General features: G+C 42.9%; 1 protein-coding gene across 6 annotated transcripts in view; it reads left to right on the top strand.

The window, feature by feature from the left end:
- The window catches only part of ARMC9 (armadillo repeat containing 9), a 125,744-nt gene that overhangs the window by 25,119 nt on the left and 80,056 nt on the right, over positions 1-20,569 (top strand). For all 6 annotated transcript variants that reach the window (XM_075202378.1, XM_075202380.1, XM_075202379.1 and 3 more), the window contains exons 7-8: positions 11,212-11,236; positions 12,458-12,603. In XM_075202378.1, the coding sequence (XP_075058479.1) occupies positions 11,212-11,236; positions 12,458-12,603 (171 nt within the window). The remainder of the gene's footprint in view (positions 1-11,211; positions 11,237-12,457; positions 12,604-20,569) is intronic.

Raw genomic sequence — 20,569 nt, 5'->3', positions numbered from 1 at the left:
TGTTGTTGTCACGGACTTACCTGATCCCCGCCGCTCCGTCCAGCCGCACTTCCGCATTCAGGACCATGTGACCGCACCCGGAGGCGGTCACATGACCACAACCCTAGAGGGGGGGATTTTGAATCCCCTTCAGTATAAAAACCTCACTCTGACACTCGCTGAGTGTCAGAGCAACACTTACCTGTTCCTGGCTCCTGCGCTTCGTGGATTGCAGTGTCTTCCTGTTTCCAGTGTCTCCTGTGTGCTGATCTCTGCCTGTTTGACTTCCCTGGCTCTCCTATCCCTGTGTACCGACCCGGCTTGCTGACCATTCTCCTATTCTTGTGACCCGTGTACCGAACCTGGCTTGTTGACTCCGAGTTGCCTTCTGATTCTGCCTGACTCCATTCCTGTGTACCGAACCGGCTTGTTGACTCCGCTACCACCGCTTCACTCCGCTGTACTACATCTTGAGGCGAACCTGGGGACCGCGACCTGCAACTCCTGGCAGCGAAGCCCACCCCGCCTTGCAGCGGTTCTTGGTGAACACCGGGGAGATCGTTAGACTCCGCACCTCAGGTAAGCCAGTGCTAATCAAGATTAGTAATATAGTATCCAGAATCTGTTAGTTTGCTCTGACCATGGATACCACAGCTAAAGATCTGTTGGAGCATTTAGTAGGAAGGATGGATAAGCAAGAAGCTAACCAAGAGCAACTTTTAAAATTCCTCAATAGTCTATCCACTCGGTTGGATGTTGTCCAGAACACCCTAGTGGCTGGTGGATCACCTGGGCCGGCAGTGGCCCCTGTACCTCAGGCCGCAGCAGCAGCTTCTTCCTCGCAGCTACGGTTACCTAACCCACCCAAGTTTGATGGAGACCCTAAAAATTGCAGAGGATTTTTAAATCAATGCTCCATACAATTCGAGGTTCTACCTGGGAACTTCCCCTCCGGAAAAACGAAAGTGGCCTATGTGATTTCGTTATTGTCTGGTCAAGCTTTAGCATGGGCTTCCCCCTTATGGGAGAGGGACGACCCCATTCTACATAACTTCAACCTCTTCTTGTCCACCTTCAAGAAAATATTTGATGAGCCAGGAAGGGTGTCCAATGCCGCTTCCAGCTTACTACGTCTCCGCCAGGGAAACCAGTCTGTGGGGCAGTATGCGGTCCACTTCAGAACCATGGCCTCTGAACTTCGCTGGAACGATGAGGCCCTAGTAGCTACATTCTGGCAGGGCCTTTCAGAGCGAATCAAAGACGAGTTGGTATCCCAGGAACTCCCTACGTCTTTGGACGACATTATCTCCCTCTGTGTCAAAATTGATTTGCGTTTCAAGGAACGTAATTCCGAGAAGGAACAGTCGCGGCGTAGTATGATTCGCTTGGCCCCCAACTTCCAAACCCCTGTTCGTCCCCCTGAAGAGCCCATGCAACTTGGGAGGACCCGCCTATCAGCCGAAGAGAGGGAGAGGAGATTTCGGAACAAGTTGTGTTTATATTGTGGAGAGAGTGGCCATCTTCTGAGTTCTTGTCCCAAACGCTCGGGAAACGACAGGGCCTAACGAGTTCTGGAGCTGTATCGTTGGGCCTCTTTTCTCAGTGTCAGTCAGTTCCCAATAGTAATGATTGCCTGTCTATTCCCATTTCCCTTCAGTTAGGACAAAAGACCTTCCCGCAGTCGGCTCTTCTAGATTCCGGAGCCGCAGGAAATTTCATTTCTGCCACAGTAGTTAAACAATTCGCTATTCCCACACAAGCCTTGGAACAACCCATCTCTCTGATGGCCATTGATGGGGGAAGAATCCCTGAGGGGTCCATCCTGGTACGCACTATTCCTCTTCTACTTCAGATAGGAGCACTTCATTGAGAGAAGATTTCTTTTCTAGTAATACAGAGATCTACCAACCCAGTCATCCTAGGACTTCCTTGGCTTCGTGTCCACTCTCCCACCTTGGACTGGAAATCTGGTCACATATTGTCCTGGGGACAGTCCTGCTTCTCTCGCTGCCTACAGAGAGTGGTTCCCCCGAATAGTCCCAGACGTACCCAAGAATTACCTGTGACTCTCCTGCCTGAGCCATACCAAACCTTCTCTGATGTTTTTTTGTCAACAAGAGGCCACTAGACTTCCCCCTCACAGAATCTGGGACTGTGGTATTGATCTGATACCTGGTAAACCCATTCCCAGGGGCCGTGTTTACCCCCTTTCCCTCCCGGAGTCTAAGGCTATGGAGGAGTACATCCAAGAAAATCTAAACAGGGGCTTCATCCGCAAGTCTGCCTCCCCAGCTGGGGCTGGCTTCTTCTTCGTAAAAAAGAAAGATGGGGGGCCTCGGCCCTTGCATTGATTACAGAGGCCTGAATGCCATTACCGTTAAAAATCGGTATCCACTGCCACTGATTTCTGAATTATTTGACCGGATTAAGGGTGCCACCATCTTTTCTAAACTTGACCTCAGAGGAGTGTATAACCTTATACGCATTAAGGAGGGGGATGAATGGAAGACGGCGTTTAACACCCGAGACGGCCACTTTGAATATCTGGTCATGCCTTTCGGGCTATGCAATGCCCCAGCTATATTTCAGAGCTTTATGAATGAGCTGTTTCAAGACCTCTTGTACCAATCTGTAGTCATCTACTTGGACGACATTCATATCTTTTCTCAAGATCTAGCATCTCATCGTACTCATGTATTGGAGGTCCTCTCTCGTATCCGAAAAAATCAGTTATTTTGCAAATTGGAGAAATGCACCTTCGAGCAGAGACAAATTCCCTTCCTGGGATATATTATTTCGGGCACCGGTCTACAGATGGATCCCACTAAATTGAAAGCCATACTTGACTGGCCCCAACCTTCGGGCCTTAAGGCCACTCAACGCTTCCTAGGATTCTCCAACTATTATCGTCAATTTATCAAGGGGTACTCCTCTCTCGTGGCTCCCATCACAGCATTGACCCGCAAATCTGCTGATGCTGGTATTTGGTCCTCTGAGGCTATCCAAGCCTTTATATTATTAAAGTCTCTCTTTTCATCTGCACCCATTCTTCAACAGCCAGATTGTTCTCGTCCCTTTGTCCTGGAGGTAGATGCCTCTTCTGTTGGCACCGGAGCCGTACTATCACAGCGAGGTCCTTCTGGAAAACTTCATCCCTGCGGATTCTTTTCCCGTCGCTTTTTACCTGCTGAGAGGAATTATGGGATTGGCGACAAAGAGCTCCTGGCCATCAAATTGGCTCTCTCCGAATGGAGACATTTACTAGAAGGAGCGCAATTCCCTATCACCATATATACCGACCATAAGAATTTGCTTTACTTACGCACTGCTCGATGTCTAAACCCTCGACAAGCAAGGTGGTCCTTATTCTTCTCACGTTTTGATTTCAACATCACTTTTCACTCGGGATCCAAGAATACGAAGGCAGACGCCTTATCTCGCTCTTTTGATCCAGCTGACATGGAATCCTCGGAGGATAAGAAATTCATTGTAAATCCATGTCAAGTATTGGCAGCTACACACCTGAAAAAGGGTTGTCCTCCAGGCAAAACATTCATCTTGCCACATCTACGCACCCGGCTCCTTCACTGGGCTCATCACTCACTCTTCTCTGGGCATGCCGGCATTCGCAAGACCTGGGACTTATTGTCCCGAAGCTACTGGTGGCCTTCCTTGCTGGAGGATGTGAAGAGATTTGTTGCTGCTTGTTCCAAATGTGCTCAACACAAGACCTCTAGGAAAAAGCCTTATGGATGCTTGCTCCCATTACCCATTCCTGATTACCCTTGGTCACAGATCTCCATGGATTTTATCACGGACCTTCCCCCTTCCAAATCCTGTACTGTAGTGCTTGTGGTCACGGATCGCTTCTCTAAAACAGCCCACTTTATTGCTCTCAAAGGCCTTCCTTCTTCCTCCTCCTTAGCCGATATTTTTATTAAAGAAATATTTCGCCTCCATTGCTGTCCTCAACATATTGTCTCCGATAGGGGATCACAATTCATATCAAAATTTTGGCGGTCTTTTTGCAATAAATCCGGGATTAAGCTTGACTTTTCTTCCGCATATCATCCCCAGTCCAATGGGGCTACTGAGAGAACCAACCAAGAATTAGAGAAGTTTCTAAGAATATTTATCTCTAGTAACCAAGACAACTGGGTGGACCTTCTCCCTTGGGCCGAGTTCGCCCATAACAACCATTTTCATGAGGCCATCTCTAACTCCCCCTTTTTTGTTCTGTATGGCTGCCATCCTAGACTACCCACCTTCTCTCAAGTCTCATCTTCTGAAGTTCCAGCAGTGGACTCTCTGGTTCGTAACTTCTCCGATATTTGGGAACAAACCAAGACAAACTTAAAACAAGCAACTACTCGTTCCAAAAAATTCTACGATAAAAGGAGAAGAATGACTCCTAGTTTTGCAGTTGGTGACAGGGTATGGCTATCCACCCAGAACATTCGTTTAAAGGTACCCAGTAAAAAATTTGCTCCCAAGTTTATTGGCCCATTTGCTATATCTGAGATTATTAATCCCGTAGCCTTTAGATTGAGTCTGCCTCCCTCTTTACGCATACCCAATGTCTTCCATGTCTCCTTGTTAAAACCGATGGTAACCAACAGATTCTCCACCTCATCCAGAACTCCTCCTCCTGCTGTGGATCGGGATCAAGTTGAATACGAGATTAAAACTATCCTAGATTCTCGTAAAGTTCAAGGTGCCATACAGTTCTTGGTGGATTGGAAGGGTTACGGCCCTGAGGAGCGCTCATGGGTAAGAGCCATTGACCTACATGCTCCCCGTCTACTTAAATCCTTCCATAAAAAATTTCCTTTGAAACCCTATTAGGTGTTCGGAGTCCACCTTTATGGCAGGGGGTACTGTCACGGACTTACCTGATCCCCGCCGCTCCGTCCAGCCGCACTTCCGCATTCAGGACCACAACCCTAGAGGCGGGGATTTTGAATCCCCTTCAGTATAAAAACCTCACTCTGACACTCGCTGAGTGTCAGAGCAACACTTACCTGTTCCTGGCTCCTGCGCTTCGTGGATTGCAGTGTCTTCCTGTTTCCAGTGTCTCCTGTGTGCTGATCTCTGCCTGTTTGACTTCCCTGGCTCTCCTATCCCTGTGTACCGACCCGGCTTGCTGACCATTCTCCTATTCTTGTGACCCGTGTACCGAACCTGGCTTGTTGACTCCGAGTTGCCTTCTGATTCTGCCTGACTCCATTCCTGTGTACCGAACCGGCTTGTTGACTCCGCTACCACCGCTTCACTCCGCTGTACTACATCTTGAGGCGAACCTGGGGACCGCGACCTGCGACTCCTGGCAGCAAAGCCCACCCCGCCTTGCGGCGGTTCTTGGTGAACACCGGGGAGATCGTTAGACTCCGCACCTCAGGTAAGCCAGTGCTAATCAAGATTAGTAATATAGTATCCAGAATCTGTTACAGTTGTGTAGCTACAGACTGGTCAGAGTACCCATGCTGACTCCTGTCCACCACTGAAAGGGCCTACAATGGGAATGTGAGTGCCAAAAGTGGACCATGGAGCAATGGAAAAAGGAGGTCTGGTATGATGAATCACATTTTCTTTAACATCATTTGGACAGCTGGGTGAGCGTGCATTGTTTAGAAATGGCACCAGGATGCACTATGGGAAGAAGGCAAGCCAGCGGAGGCAATGCACTGGGCTGTCTTCTGCCGGGAAACCTTGAATTCTGGCAATTATGTGGGTGTTAATTTGACACATACCACCTACCTAAACATTGTTGCAGACCAAATACATCCCTTCCTGGCAACAGTATTCCCTGATGGCAGTGGCTTCTTTCAGCAGGATAATGCACCCTGTCACGCTGAAAAAATTGTTCAGTAATGGTTCGAGGAACATGACAAAGAGTTCAAGGTGTTGACTTGACCTCCAAATTCCCCAGCTCTCAACACGATCAAGCATCTGTGGGATGTTCTGAAAAAACAGGTCAATCCATGAAGGCTTCACCACACAACTTACAGGACTTAAAGGATCTGCTGCTAACGTCTTGCTAGATGCCACAGGATGCCTTCTGAGGCCATGCCTCAACTGGTCTAAAGCTGGTTTGGCCGCACAAAGGTGACCTACAGAATATTGAATTCTTTTTTAATTTTTTTTTTTATACTTTATTCAATGCGAGTAGTCAGAGATAATACATGGTTGTACAACAGTATAAACAAACAAGAAAAATATGTTGCAAGTAATCAACAATGGTACAAAATGCTCTGGAGCTGAAATATTGAGTGCATTTGACTTTGACATTTAAATTTATCTTAAAGTTGGAGAGTGTACCGAACTTAGAAAATTCTGACATCAGGTTGGGTAGCGAGGTAATTGGGTTTGTGATAATCGCTAAAAGGTCATCAGTAAATAGAGCCAACCGATAGTTTTCCAATTTGAAGACCTGTGATATTTGGGTTAGGTCGAATCGCCCTAGCCAAAGCCTCCAATCATAGAACGAATATCAATGGGGATAGTGGACAGCCTTGACGGGTACCATTAAAGATGACGAAGGGGTCAGATAAGATGCCTTTTGCCCTAACCTTAGCAGTAGGAAATCTATACAAAGCCATAATTTTATGGAAACGAGGGGCCAAGTCCCATATGAAGGAGCACTCCCTTCATGAAGCCCCAGTCCACACTGTCAAATGCTTTCTCAGCATCGGTTGACAGGAGGACTGTGGACAAGTCAACAGAGGAGGCATAATGTATTAAGTCAACAATTTTGGTAGTGTTCTCCTTTGCCTCTCTACCTGGAATAAATCCTACCTGATCATTTGAAATCAGTTCAGGAAGAAGATCCTTTAATCTATTAGAGATCACTTTCGCGTACAGTTTAATATCTATATTCAAAAGAGAGATTGGGCGGTAGCTAGGGCATAATGCAGGATCCTTTCTCTTTGTGAATAACTGTAATATGTGCCTCTACTGACTGAGGTGAAAATCCTTTTGTGTCCGATATCTCGTTAAAAGCATCAAACAGGATGGGACATAACTTCTCCATGTACGTTTTGTGGTATGAGATGGAGAATCCATCTGGGCCTGGGCTCTTTCCAAGAGGGGAGGATTTTATAGCTTCCTTCAGTTCCACAAGAGAAAAGGGAGAGTCCAAGAGATCCCTTGCCTCCTGGGAAATTTTTGGGAAGTCGATATCTTGTAAATACTCTCCTATTACCTTCTCAGATAGGGCATTGTCACTCTCAAATAATTGGGAATGGATATGATAAAGATTTGCATAATAGGAACGGAAGGCTTCAGCAATAGCCTTATCTGTGTGCCTAGTGGTACCTCCAGTGTCTTGGATACTATGTATATAGGAGTGGATGCGTTGGGATCGTAAAGCTCTGGCTAGGAAACGACCTGGCTTGTCCCCCCATTGATAGAATTCGCTTCTGCAACACCGCCATGCCTTTTTCATGCGATCATTTAACAAGGAGGTTAATGTTGCCCGTTTATTATGTAATTCCACCAGGGGCTCTGGGGACATAGTGCTTTCATGGTTGGTTTCTAGATTCTTAATGTCCAATAAAAGAGCGTCTCGAACCTCTTCCTTCTGCTTCTTAAGATATGAGCCTAGCTGGATACACTTCCCCCGTAATACACATTTGTGGGCTTCCCAGACTGACAATTTGGACGTCTCTCTTACGAGCATCTCGAAGAGATGTCCTAGGAGCTCCAGTAGAGGAATCAATCTGGGGAAGTAAGGACCAATTCAGGTCTCCGCCTAGAACCACCACTCCCTCTAATTGGTCCTAAATCTGTGTTAGAATTTTGGCAAAAAAGGGAACCTGAGAATTATTGGGAGCATATATATTAACTAGTGAGAATTGTTGGTCAGAAATCTTAACTTTTAATAAGCAAGACTCTACCCTCCGCTATGACAGTTGAAGAGATTTCAGATAGGTGTAGGTGCTTAGCAAATAAAATCGCAACCCCCCCTGGATTTGGATATCGGGTAGTTACTGAAGAAACCCGTAGGATAATAATGATTAGAAAGCGAGGGTGCATGGCCCTTTTTAAAATGGTTTTCCTGGATAAATGCTATATCAACCTTGTCTATGTGTAGTGTATGTAAAAGGCGGGAACGTTTCTGTGGGGCATTTAGACCTCTAACATTGGTAGATATAAATTTCAACGTATCCATTGAAGATAGAATCGTCAGCGTTGGTCACGTCTATCCCAGCCGGAGTATGCAGAGATGATCCAGGGGTGGTGTTCAAAGTTTCAGGCTTGTGGGCACTAGAGAAGCTCCATGAAGGGGGAGAGATAGCAAGGGAAGGGAAGAGAGAGGAAGGAGGAAAAAACAGAATTCACACAAAAAATGAGAGAGCATTAACATGCAATACTTGTAAAGTAACATGGCGAAATACCGTCACTAAGACCAGGGGGAACAATATTAACCCCTGGGCAAATCTAACAGGACGGAAAAACCAAGGGTATATTGGGGGGTATCGGGGGCTACCCCAACTAGGAGTGAAGTGTTGAATTAAAAATATAATTAAAACTATAGTCAATGTATCAATGTAAACCAAGGGGGTTTTATGAAGAATGGCTTGGAAGTGATCCCAAATGGACCACCGTCCATTTAATGGTAGTAGCTTGTGTAACTAGGTAAGAAAAGTTATACACATATCTATTACGAGATATATCTATTAATAATGTGGAAAATGGGGGTAGAAGCAAATGGTATGGTTTAAACTTTAAAGCAACTTTCACAGGAAACAATTGGCAATATTTGAATCAAACACCAGAGAGAAGTATATATTAGAAAATGACATTCAAGACAAGCAGAAGTTTAAGATCAGGTCATACTCTGGGCTCCAGCCGGATTCGCTGTATGGGTTCTCCTGTTGTTTCTTGAAACCTTACGCCGACCTTCCCTATTAGATGCGGGAGCTGGGAATTGCGTTGAGGCAGGATTGTCCCAGTCTGGTATCTGTAATTTAGGTAAATTGAGGTTTTCACAAAAAGTTCCAACATCAGAGTGGTTGTGGAGTGTCACAACTTTCCCTTCATGGTTGACCTGAATACTCAGCGGGAATCCCCATCGGAACCAAATGGAGCGTTGTTATCAGATTGAGCGCTCTTGGGGCGTAGGGCTCTATGTGCCCTGTCGAAGATGATTTGATTGTTTGGATCAGCTTCAAGGAGCTCATTAAATATTTTTGTGAGAGCATCCGTGATCCCAAGAGGGAGGACATCTTCTGGAACACCTCTTATTCTCAGGTTATTGCGACGGCCTCTATTATCGAAGTCATCCAGTCTTTTGCGAAATTCGGCAGATTCTTTGAATTGATGTGTGACCATACTCTGGAGATTATCAATTCGTGAGTCCACAGTCTCTGAGTGGTCTTCTATGGAGACAATTTTTTCTGACATCTGAGAGAGTTCCGATTTAATTGAAGCAATTTGTGACTGTAAGGTCTCCTGGATCCAAGTCTCAAGAGTTTGAAAGTCCGTTTTGGTTGGGAGTGTTTTTAGATGGAATAGGATTTCTCTTAGGTCTCCCTTCTTTGACATAGTGATGGAAGATGTAGAAGTTGTGGATTTTGGTGAAATTGATGAATCTTGTCCAGGCGACTGTAATGCTGCAGGAGAAGATGTTGAAGAAGCGTTGGAAGCAAAAAGTTGTTGGAAAGCACCTCGTGGAGTGGAATCTCTAGTTTTCTTCTGTAATTTTTGTGCGGGAGTTTTCTTGACTTTCCCCATTTAACCAACAGCTACACATACATTGTTATCCTTGGATATATATGTTGTCTCACGTGGTTATGCCTGGTCGAGAGATCCCCGAACCCCCTCCCCGGGGGGGCGCTTTAGACAGACATATTCAGAGTTACATCAGCATGGATATGCGTGTGGCAACTTACAGGCTTCTGCTAGTTCTCTGGATGGTGATATGTCAGAAAACCAATTAAGAGAAAAACCCAGAAAACTCAGGCTGAATTTCTTACATGAGCCACTAGGTGGCAGGTTTGTACTAAGTAGTGTTGGATGACATCCAATGTAATTATTAGGATCTCATGGACCTATATGACCTGATGACATTTAGTGTTCTCTGTGATATGGATCGGACCATGCAGACCCTGTGATTAGGAGGACCTTGTTTCAGGGTGCCACAGCTACTGTATATGCTGGGGTTTAATCCAACAAGTCTCTCCTTCAAAGGCAGGAGCCTTAAGTCAATTCCTCCACTTAGCTCTTTTTTTTTTCTTTTTTTTTTCTTTTATTATTTTTACACTCGGCTGTAGTGTGCTTAGTGTCAGGTGGAGACAGTCTGTTACTCACAGTGGTTCAGTTGTCTCATGCACACAGGGACTTCTGGGATTCCCTGCCAATGGAGTAAGACCACATACAAATCTCTCCCAGCGTCCCAATCGTCGGGATCCACCGGAAGAGAAGCAGGGCAATGGAGGACCGCACTTCTGGTTTTCCGGATCCACTAGTGCTGAAATCTTCCTGCAGAGGTTGCCTCTGCGATGTCCCCGTCGTCTGGTTCGGGTCCATCCCTTAAAATGCCGCCCGCTCTCCTGGAGTGTATTAGGTGAGAAAGTAATCGGCCCTCTTCCGGCGCTCGTCTCGCCAATATCAGCCAGGCAGGGTCAGGTTGGTGTGCCCACAGTGAGATGCGGGACCCGCCAAGATATGTAAAAAAAAAAGGCTGCAGGTATTCCTTGGTGTTTCCACACTCCTGAGACAGTTGGGGGCTAAAAAGACCGTCACCACACCCGGGTTTTAACTCTGGAACTGAGGAGCTCTCCAGTATTCCAACTGCGCGCTATGGCTGTCAGGCCACGCCCCCCCCTAGGCAGCTGCTTTTAATTTTGTGGTTGATTAGTGTATGTTTAGCCACACAGGGCACTCTTATTTCTACTAGCTCGCAAATTTTTCCTTAGATTCTGTTTTAAGATTTCAAAATGCATTCTTTCTTTTGTGATTCATTTAAAGCTGGTACTCTGTTCACCAACGTACAACTTTGTAATGTTTTGATAAATATGTGTAACTCTAAAGACATTTCTATTCTGAGATACTTAGTAATGTAAGACACTCATGTTGGCTCGACTAGTGAGATGTCCAAAAGATTAACAACCATTTTAGTCCAACATATACACAAAAAACCAAACAATACTTTTAATGTGTTGTTAAGATCTATTGAGATGGTGATCTTGCCAGTATGTTGTACTTTTCTTTAACATGTTTATAATAAAGAAAGAGAGCACACAATACAACAAAGGTAATCATAAATGTATTGTCACTTTTTATTTAACGGTTGTAATTCATCATTAGTTCTGTAGAGTCTTTATATGTCTGACTATCGCACAATGCCTTTAAATAAGGGATGCATGTAGTGTGGTTTTACCTGCTACTAGTATATGCAGGTGAATATTTATCTCCCTAACTTGCCGCACTAGTCTGTGGGGAATGATGATATACATGTATTCTACAATTGCCACATACTGTTTGTGCCCTTATTAATATTAAAAAATCTGGACAAAAATATAACCTGTTTAGAATATTTTTTTGAATATTGCACTTGCCAAATTCGACAAGATTTAAGATCCACCTGTAAAATAATAGTTTGTTGTTCTGCATTAGTATATGGAAGTTATTTTAGGCCTTTTATGCAAAGGGATTTTAAGCATGTTTATATTCTGGATATACAGTGACAGAAGTCCACTTAATCCATGTAATAGTTATGCATTGATTCTGATCCTGAGGAGGACAAGGAGTTAACTTATTTTCAGGTCCGTAAAGGCATTGTTGGGGAGTCAGCCACAGTCTGAGAAAATAACCGTTTTTGGAACATTTAAATGATTGCAATCAGTGTTGGGAGAGAAGTGAGCTGGGATTACATGGAGTGTTCTAACTTTTATTCTGCATTCACCAACTAAGTTTTAAGACTAATTTATGTAATTGCATTTCTTGATGCTATGTGGTCTGTAAGTATGCAGTATATGATTTATTATTGCTATAATATAGATACATATCAGTAGCACAGTCTATGGTGGCAAATATAGAGCCATAGTGTACTCTGTCCTATAACCGGAGTTTCAACTCCCACAAGTGTGGTGGTGTCAAAATGTGTTCATTTATTCACATTGCTTTAGAAGCTGCTCAATTTGAATTAAGTTATGTTGATTCTACATATGAAAAATGTCATTTGGACCTCTGGTGCTAGGGTAATCATTTATTTCAAAGTTAAATATGGATGAGATCTTATACAAATTACTAATACCAATTTTTACGTTCACTTAGCAATATCTCCCAACTGCCCCTCTTTTGTTACGAAATCCCCCAACCAAATTGACCTTCTTTTTTGATGTATAGATTTGCATAATTTATTGTCTCAAACTGTATGCTTAGTTTGTCATTTGCTTATTTCATATTTGATCTTCGAGATACCGTTGGCAAGCAGACACTGATCATACCTAAATCCTACCTTTATTTTCTGCAGACCTGCACCAGCAGTTGGTGGAAGCTGAGCATAGAGCCACAACCTACATGAAACGCTTTGATAAAATGCAATATGACTACCATAAGTTGATTGGTGTCACTGCTGAGCTTGTAGACTCGTTGGAGGCAACAATCAATGGAAAGCTGGTAAGGAATGTCCAATATAGGACCGTTTGTTTTATGGAGTATTTTAAAGGTCTTAAATATAAAATGCAATCTGCTTTAAATGGAAAGACTGTTAATAGCATTCACAAATGTATATGCAAATATTTTAACAACCAATCTGAACTGAAAATATTTGATATAAGGGTCATTCCACGTCAGTTCAACCAGGGTTGTCCACCACCCATCACCACCCAATCAGATTTCTACAAATTTTTTTTAGTTAAGAGAGGATGTCAAAACAACTATTTCTGCCAAATATCTCGACGGTCTGACAATTAGTTGATTATATATTGATTTTTCAATTTATTAAATAATTTACTAATCACAGCTTCTTTATCCAGTTTATTTAAAGTATTACGGGTGTTTATTAAGGAATCAACACAAAATTTGGACTCCTAAGGTAACTCTTCCTCCCGAATTCAAAAATCCAAACCAAATTACTTTATCTGCCTCATGTTTTGCGTTATGGCAAAAACGCACGTTTTTCGAATATCATTAAAAACGCTAGATTCAATTGACATTAGGGATCCCATTTTTTTGGGGGTGTTTAAAAAAGGTATAAATTACTTCCACAAAAAAAAATCAGCCGGGTACTCTGTTTCATAGTGAAGAAAAAAAATAATGAAGTTGATGCTCGATTACTGCTGTACAGCATACATAATTTACACATTGTTAAAGAACATGCCAAAAAAAGTGAACTAAACTGAGGCAATGGGATAAACCTCCCATACAGGAAATGAAACAAACAAACTGATGGGAAGGGGATTCCCTTTAGAGAGACCAAAACTAAAACTTTCCAGAGAAAGAGAGAGGGAGACACAGAAAGAGTCAATCATGGCAGCTGCTTATTTGGTAGTCTTTTACATATGGACTGTCATATTACTATTTACTCAAAAAACACTGGATGGGACCACTTTACAGATAAAGAAAAATAACTTTTGATTCTGAGAACTGAAGTTTCAAATGCAGTAGCCAATGATCCTGAAACCTCAGTCTGCTAACATTAAGAAAAGCTTCTGCTGCTAAGATATGAAGAATTTCAGAAAACATGCTGTAATCCTTTCTTGTCTCACAAAAAAGGAGCCAGAAAAAGCTTAAAAGTTATGTCACTGAAGTGGACCAAAGAACAGGGTAACTGTCAGCTTGTTGTATATTTTAGGCAAGATGATTGTGACACTTCAAACTGTGTGAGCCTGTGCGTTATTAGCGATACCCATTACCATGTAGCTATAACTGTGCATGCCTTCATTACGGTAGCTATGAAACACTTAGCGATATTATTGTCAAAATTGTAGTATGTGAATTTAGTGATTGTGCTAGTGCACAATATAAGAACTGCAAAAACATGTTTAATTTATGCTTCAATAAGGATGACTTCAACATTCAAGCAGAATGAAATTTTTTGCCACATCTCATGGTAAGAGTCCATGTGATGGCATTGGTTAAATATCTAGCCACACGCACCAGTCTGCAAGCAGTGGAAACCCATCACATCTTGATGCCTTTGGACCTGGGCAAATGAAAATGTACATGGCATAAAGTTTTTTTACGTGTCACAAAACGAAATACAAGACTGCGAAACCAAGCTGCATAGCTGTCTAGAAACAGCAAACACTGTGGCAGGAACACTTTCTCATCACAGATTTCGGCCTATTAGTAATGATGAGCTGCACATATATCGATTGTCATCAGACGACATAAAGACAGGAGGAACCAAAGTTAGTGTCACTATGACCACAGTCACAAAAAATGTGGACAAAAGTGATCTGCAATCTGGAACATACATAGCAGCAGTGTATTATAACATCTGGTACATTGGGTATATCATTCAATGTAATGAGGAGGAACAAGGGGCCTGATTCATTAAGAATCTAACTTGAGAAACTTCTTATTTCAGTCACCTGGACAAAACCAAGTTACAATGCAAGGGGTGCAAATTAGTATTCTGTTTTGCACATAAGTTAAATACTGACTGTTTTTTCATGTAGCACACAAATATCAACTTTAAATTTCAGTGTACAAATAAGCTATCAAGTAGTTGATCCAACCAGACTTTATTGCAAAGAAGGGGGAGGGGACCGCACCAGGTAGTCCATACACTTCCTCACAGATATACGTATTAATCTAGCTTCATTAGCATTAAATAAACACCTCGAGGATAGGTGCACCCGATCATTAAATTGCTTTAGAACACAACAAAGAGAAGAAAGAAGAGAATGATCCTATGGGGCACTCAAATGGACAAGATATTGATATTTTGATAATCAAATTCTGTTAAATACATCTTTATTGTTTCAATTGTTAAAACATACTATTAGCGAAATATAAAAGATGAATAGTGAATCAAACATGTAAAATAAAACTGATAAAATAGACAATATTAGTTGTCCAGTTGCGACACTGCTCCAATTAGCTACTGAGCATATTCTTATCGTGAACACATTTCATAGAGTTAATTGCAGTAGTTAGTTCAGTTGCCTAATTCTCTGGTTTGTAATATTTATCTCCGATCAACCACTCCTATTCATTGAATAGTGCAACAGAACTCCTCTCCATACTTATTAAGGAGATAGTATCATTATATTTTATAAATATCAAGATTATGTATATTATGATGAATCAGCTCTTAGGGGAACTAAACCTCCTATAATTCACTATGTATTGTCGTGCCTATAGATGAAATGGATGGACTTCATCATCATACTATATTTAAATAGACCATACTGACTGGGTCTGCTATTCACCTCAGGCAGTGCAATGTACCTCTCATCACTTCTTATATAGCAAAATTGAAAGTATATTAGGCTCAAAATATCGGAGAGAGCTGCTGGTCATTAATAAATGGCCCCATTGTAAGTGTAATCCGGAATGTAATTATACACATATCAAGCTCTAAATAGCACAGGGAAACATTCTTAGCCAATACAAAAAGTAACACCTTATGAGCGTTATTAGGATTACTAAGATCCGTATGTGGCTATTGTCGTATTGCCGTATATGAGTTTATAATAGCGGCATCAGATAGGAGCACTGTACATATTTTAATCTAATCTGTGGTTTGGAGTAGAGATGGGCGGGTCCGGTTCTCCGAGAACCGTACCCACCCGAACTTTGGGTATCCGAGTACCGAGCTGAGCAGCTCGCTACTCTCCCGCCCGTTCCGAATCCAAATCGAGGCCGAACGTCATCGTGACGTCGTCGGATCTCGGGGCTCGGTTCTCGCGATACTTCAACTTTATAAATACACGCCTCCACAGCAATCCATCGCCATTTGACAGAGGGAGAGAGCAGGGTGTAGTCATAGGCTAATTAGAGCAGGGACAGAGAATACAATATTGTTCTTGCAATTGCTCTAACCAAAATCGCTAGTGCAGAGAGGAGGATAGAGGTTTATTATTTTTTCTTAATTTTTAGCACTCCTCAGTGCTTTTGGGGTGTCCTCCCTAATTGTGCATTAATATTTCTGGCTGTCAAAAGTCATATCTGTCAGCAGTATCTACTAAATAATTTTTAGCACTCCTCAGTGCTTTTGGGGTGTCCTCCCTAATTGTGCATTAATATTTCTGGCTGTCAAAAGTCATATCTGTCAGCAGTATCTACTAAATAATTTTTAGCACTCCTCAGTGCTTTTGGGGTGTCCTCCCTAATTGTGCATTAATATTTCTGGCTGTCAAAAGTCATATCTGTCAGCAGTATCTACTAAATAATTTTTAGCACTCCTCAGTGCTTTTGGGGTGTCCTCCCTAATTGTGCATTAATATTTCTGGCTGTCAAAAGTCATATCTGTCAGCAGTATCTACTAAATAATTTTTAGCACTCCTCAGTGCTTTTGGGGTGTCCTCCCTAATTGTGCATTAATATTTCTGGCTGTCAAAAGTCATATCTGTCAGCAGTATCTACTAAATAATTGTTAGCACTCCTCAGTGCTTTTGGGGTGTCCTCCCTAATTGTGCATTAATATTTCTGGCTGTCAAAAGTCATATCTGTCAGCAGTATCTACTAAATAATTTTTAGCACTCCTCAGTGCTTTTGGGGTGTCCTCCCTAATTGTGCATTAATATTTCTGGCTGTCAAAAGTCATATCTGTCAGCAGTATCTACTAAATAATTTTTAGCACTCCCCAGTGGTTTGCGCTCAGAATGGATTCAAAGCAGTCCACATATGATCTGAATGAGCAACCAGGTTCTGTCACCAGTCCTGATGTTAGTGTTCCCAGTACGTCATCTGGCCAAGGCGATGTCAAACAACAGAGTGTTTTCAAATTAGTGCAAAAAACAAAAACCCCAAAAAAATTTACTGTATTGAAGCGAAAAAGAAGTGTAACTGAGCAAAAGTTAAGTGACGATAAAAAAAAAATTGCAAGCATGCCATTCTACACACGCAGTGGCAAAGAGAGAATGAGGCCTTCACCTTTGGCTATTAGTGACAGATTCCAAAAAGTTACCCAGCCTACAATTGGTGCACAACTACTGTTACGCGTCAAAGCCGAGCTGCAAGATAACAGTGAGGCATTACAGGAGAATATTTGCTCTGATTCACAAATGACAACAATCCCTGTGGAGAGTCCATCCAACAATGGGATGTCTAATCGTGAGCATTCTGCTGATGTGTGCCTTAATAGCCCGAGTGTAGCCAGTGATACCCAAATTGAGGATGCCACTTTGGAATTAGAAGAGGATGAGGGGGAGATTTGTGTAGGCGACGAGGGCCCTAATGAGGATGTTGATGAGGATGAGGTTGTTTGTGTAAGTCCTGCACCAGTGACAGCAGTTCTGGCACGTGACAAGAAAAAGGCCATTGTCATGCCTGGGCATAAAACAAAAAAATCCACTTCTTATGTGTGGAATTATTTCTACCCAAATCCAGACAACAATTGTATAGCCATTTGTAGTGTATGTCAAGCCACAGTCAGTCGAGGGAGGGACCTTAACCATCTTGGAACCTCGTCTATGTTACACCATTTAACCAGAGTTCATGGCAAAGTGTTGGGAAAAGCTGAAAGTTCTTCCCAAAAGAATACAAACACTCCCTCATCAGCTAAGACCCTCCGCTCACCGACATACCGACGGCTACAAAATACACCCACCACACCATCCTCATCAATATCCTCAGTAGCGCTCGGAGTTAGCCCGGCATCCCACTTAAGGCTGGATGACTCCGGCACTATTATTGATTCCTCTGAAGAAAGCGTTAGTCCTGCTGCTGCTGTTGCTGCTGCTGGGGGTGAATTGTCATCCCAGAGGCAGGTTAATAAAATGAGCAGTCCTACATTTCAGCAATTAACTGTGAAACAATCATTTGCGAGGGGAAGCAAATATGACAGCAGTCACCCAGTCGCCAAGCGAATCACAGACGCCATGGCTGCAATGTTAGTGTTAGATCTGCGTCCAATCTCCACAATAAACGCAGCTGGTTTTTCACAGTTAATTGAGGTTTTGTGTCCGCGTTACAGAATTCCATCGCGACACCATTTCTCCCGTAAAGCTATTCCACAACTATACCAAAAAGTGTGTAAAAATGTAGAGATTGCGCTGAAAAATGCCATTCTGCCCACTGTTCACTTAACCACAGATATGTGGACAAGTGGAAGTGGCCAAACCAAAGACTAGATGACTGTGACAGCCCACTGGGTTGGTCATTCACCTTCACCAGCAGGAACAGCAGCAGCATGTACACCACTACGTAACATTTGTCACAGGCAGGCCACTCTTTGTATCACCGGCTTCACTAACAGGCATACGGCTGACAATTTGTTACGCAAACTGAGAGATGTGATTGATGCATGGCTTATACCACTCGGACTCTCCCCAGGGTATGTCATTTCAGATAACACCAACAATATAGTGCGAGCATTACAGCTGGGTGATTTCCAACATATTCCCTGTTTTGCTCACACCATCAACTTGGTGGTGCAGAGCTTCCTACGAAATAACCGTGAGGTGCAGGAGATGCTTTCGGTGGCCCGTAAAATTTCAGGCCATTTCAGGCATTCAGCCACAGCATGTAGGAGATTACAGCAGCTCCAAGAGCAGTTTAACTTGCCCTGCCACCAACTTAAGCAAGAGGTGGTAACTCGGTGGAATTCCACCCTGTACATGCTTCAGAGGATGGAGGAACAGCGCAAAGCCATCCAAGCATATTGCACAAGCCATGACATTGGGAAAGGAGGGGGGATGTATTTCACTCTTGCACAGTGGGGAATCCTTTCAGTGCTGTGCAAGGTGCTGAAACCATTTGAAGTTGTGACATGTGAGGTGAGTGCAGACTCTGCTAGTTTGAGCCAAGTCATTCCTTTAATTAGACTATTGGAAAAGCAGCTTGAGAAAATGAAGGAGGAGCTGAAAGCAAGCAATTCAGCAAAGTATGTTGGCCTTGTCGATCAAGTACTTAATTCGCTTCACAATGATCCTCGAGTTATTAAGATCTTGAACTCGGATCAGTACGTTTTGGCCACTGTGCTTGATCCAAGGTTTAAAACCTACATTGAGTCTTTACTTGTAAATGAGCGAGATGTGAACTTTTGCAAGGAGCTATTGCTCAGCAAGTTGGCCGCTGAACTGGGCCTCGGCTTGACGACGTGTCCTCCTTCACTTTCTCAAGCTGTTGCTCGTAAAAAATTAAATTTCCAAAAAAGAAGCAGGGAAGACACAGGGGGCAGACCAGAACAATTTAACATCTGGGCTGGTTTGAAGGATTTTTCAAAAAAATGTGTCACTTTGCCCATAACTCCATCCAATATGAATATAAACATGCAAAGGATGGTGGAGGATTACTTTCAAGAGGTAGTTGATATGGAAATGTCAGACAGTCCCTTTCCTTACTGGGAAGAAAAGCAGGCCATTTGGAAACCCATGTACAAACTTGCTTTGCAATACCTAAGCTGCCCACCCTCCAGTGTGTACTCTGAACGAGTGTTCAGCACAGCAGGGAACTTAGTCAGTGATCGCTGTAGAAGGTTACTTCCCAAAAATGTGGAGAAAATGATGTTTATAAAAATGAACTACATCTTCCACGAGGAAGGCCTTCACCATCCAAGACATCCAAGCACTGACTGTTCTCTAATGGCGGATTCAAGCGGCGATGAATTGATAGTCTGTGATGACGTACACATTGATGAGGGTGAGGATTAAGCTGAAGATGATGCCGATAACATCTTTTTAAAACTTTCTATGTAAGTGTAGGGTGCAATCTACCCCCAAAGAGGAAAGGGACTTGTGGCATTTCCATATCACATACCATCTTGAAAGGCTGCTGTTAGGGCAATTTATCCTTAAGGGTAGGGTGTCATAGACAGAGTGACCCTAAACTGGCTTTGTCCATTTTTCATAATATTGTACAGTCTATAATGGCTGAATTTTTGGGTATTTTATACAAGTGGAGGGGGGCCTAGAGAGACAGAAACCAAACTGGCTTTCTTCATGTCAATTAATATTGTACAGTCTATAATGGCTGAATTTTTTGGTATTTTATACAAGTGGAGGGGGGCCTTGAGAGACAGAGACCAAACTGGCTTTTTCCATTTCTTTACATATTTAACTATTAGTGTAGGGTGTAATATACATTCAAAGACGATGGCTGCATTGCCAATATGCATAGATGGAGAGGAAGACAATCTGTTTTGTGTGTAGAATAAATAAAGGCCTACCAACGAAGAATTAAACTGTTTTTTTGGATGATTTATTACCTCAACAATTAGATTACTTGTCTCTAAAACAGTTGGAGCACTAAATTGGGTTAATTTAGGCCCAAAAACATGGATTTTCCCAAAAAATAGCAAAACAAAACCAAAACGCAATGACGGTTTTGCAAAACCAAAACACGACGGTAATCCAGATTCAAAACCGAATCCAAAACCAAAACACGGGGGTCAGTGACCATCTCTAGTTTGGAGACTATCTAAAGTAAGATGCCAGAGAAAAACATTAGAGTGTATGGAGCAGTGGACGCG

This window comes from Mixophyes fleayi, chromosome 3 (assembly GCF_038048845.1).
Source record: "Mixophyes fleayi isolate aMixFle1 chromosome 3, aMixFle1.hap1, whole genome shotgun sequence".
Lineage (NCBI taxonomy): Eukaryota > Metazoa > Chordata > Amphibia > Anura > Limnodynastidae > Mixophyes > Mixophyes fleayi.
The sequence above is the reverse complement of the archived record's forward strand: the minus strand, read 5'-3'. Positions and strand labels throughout refer to the sequence as shown.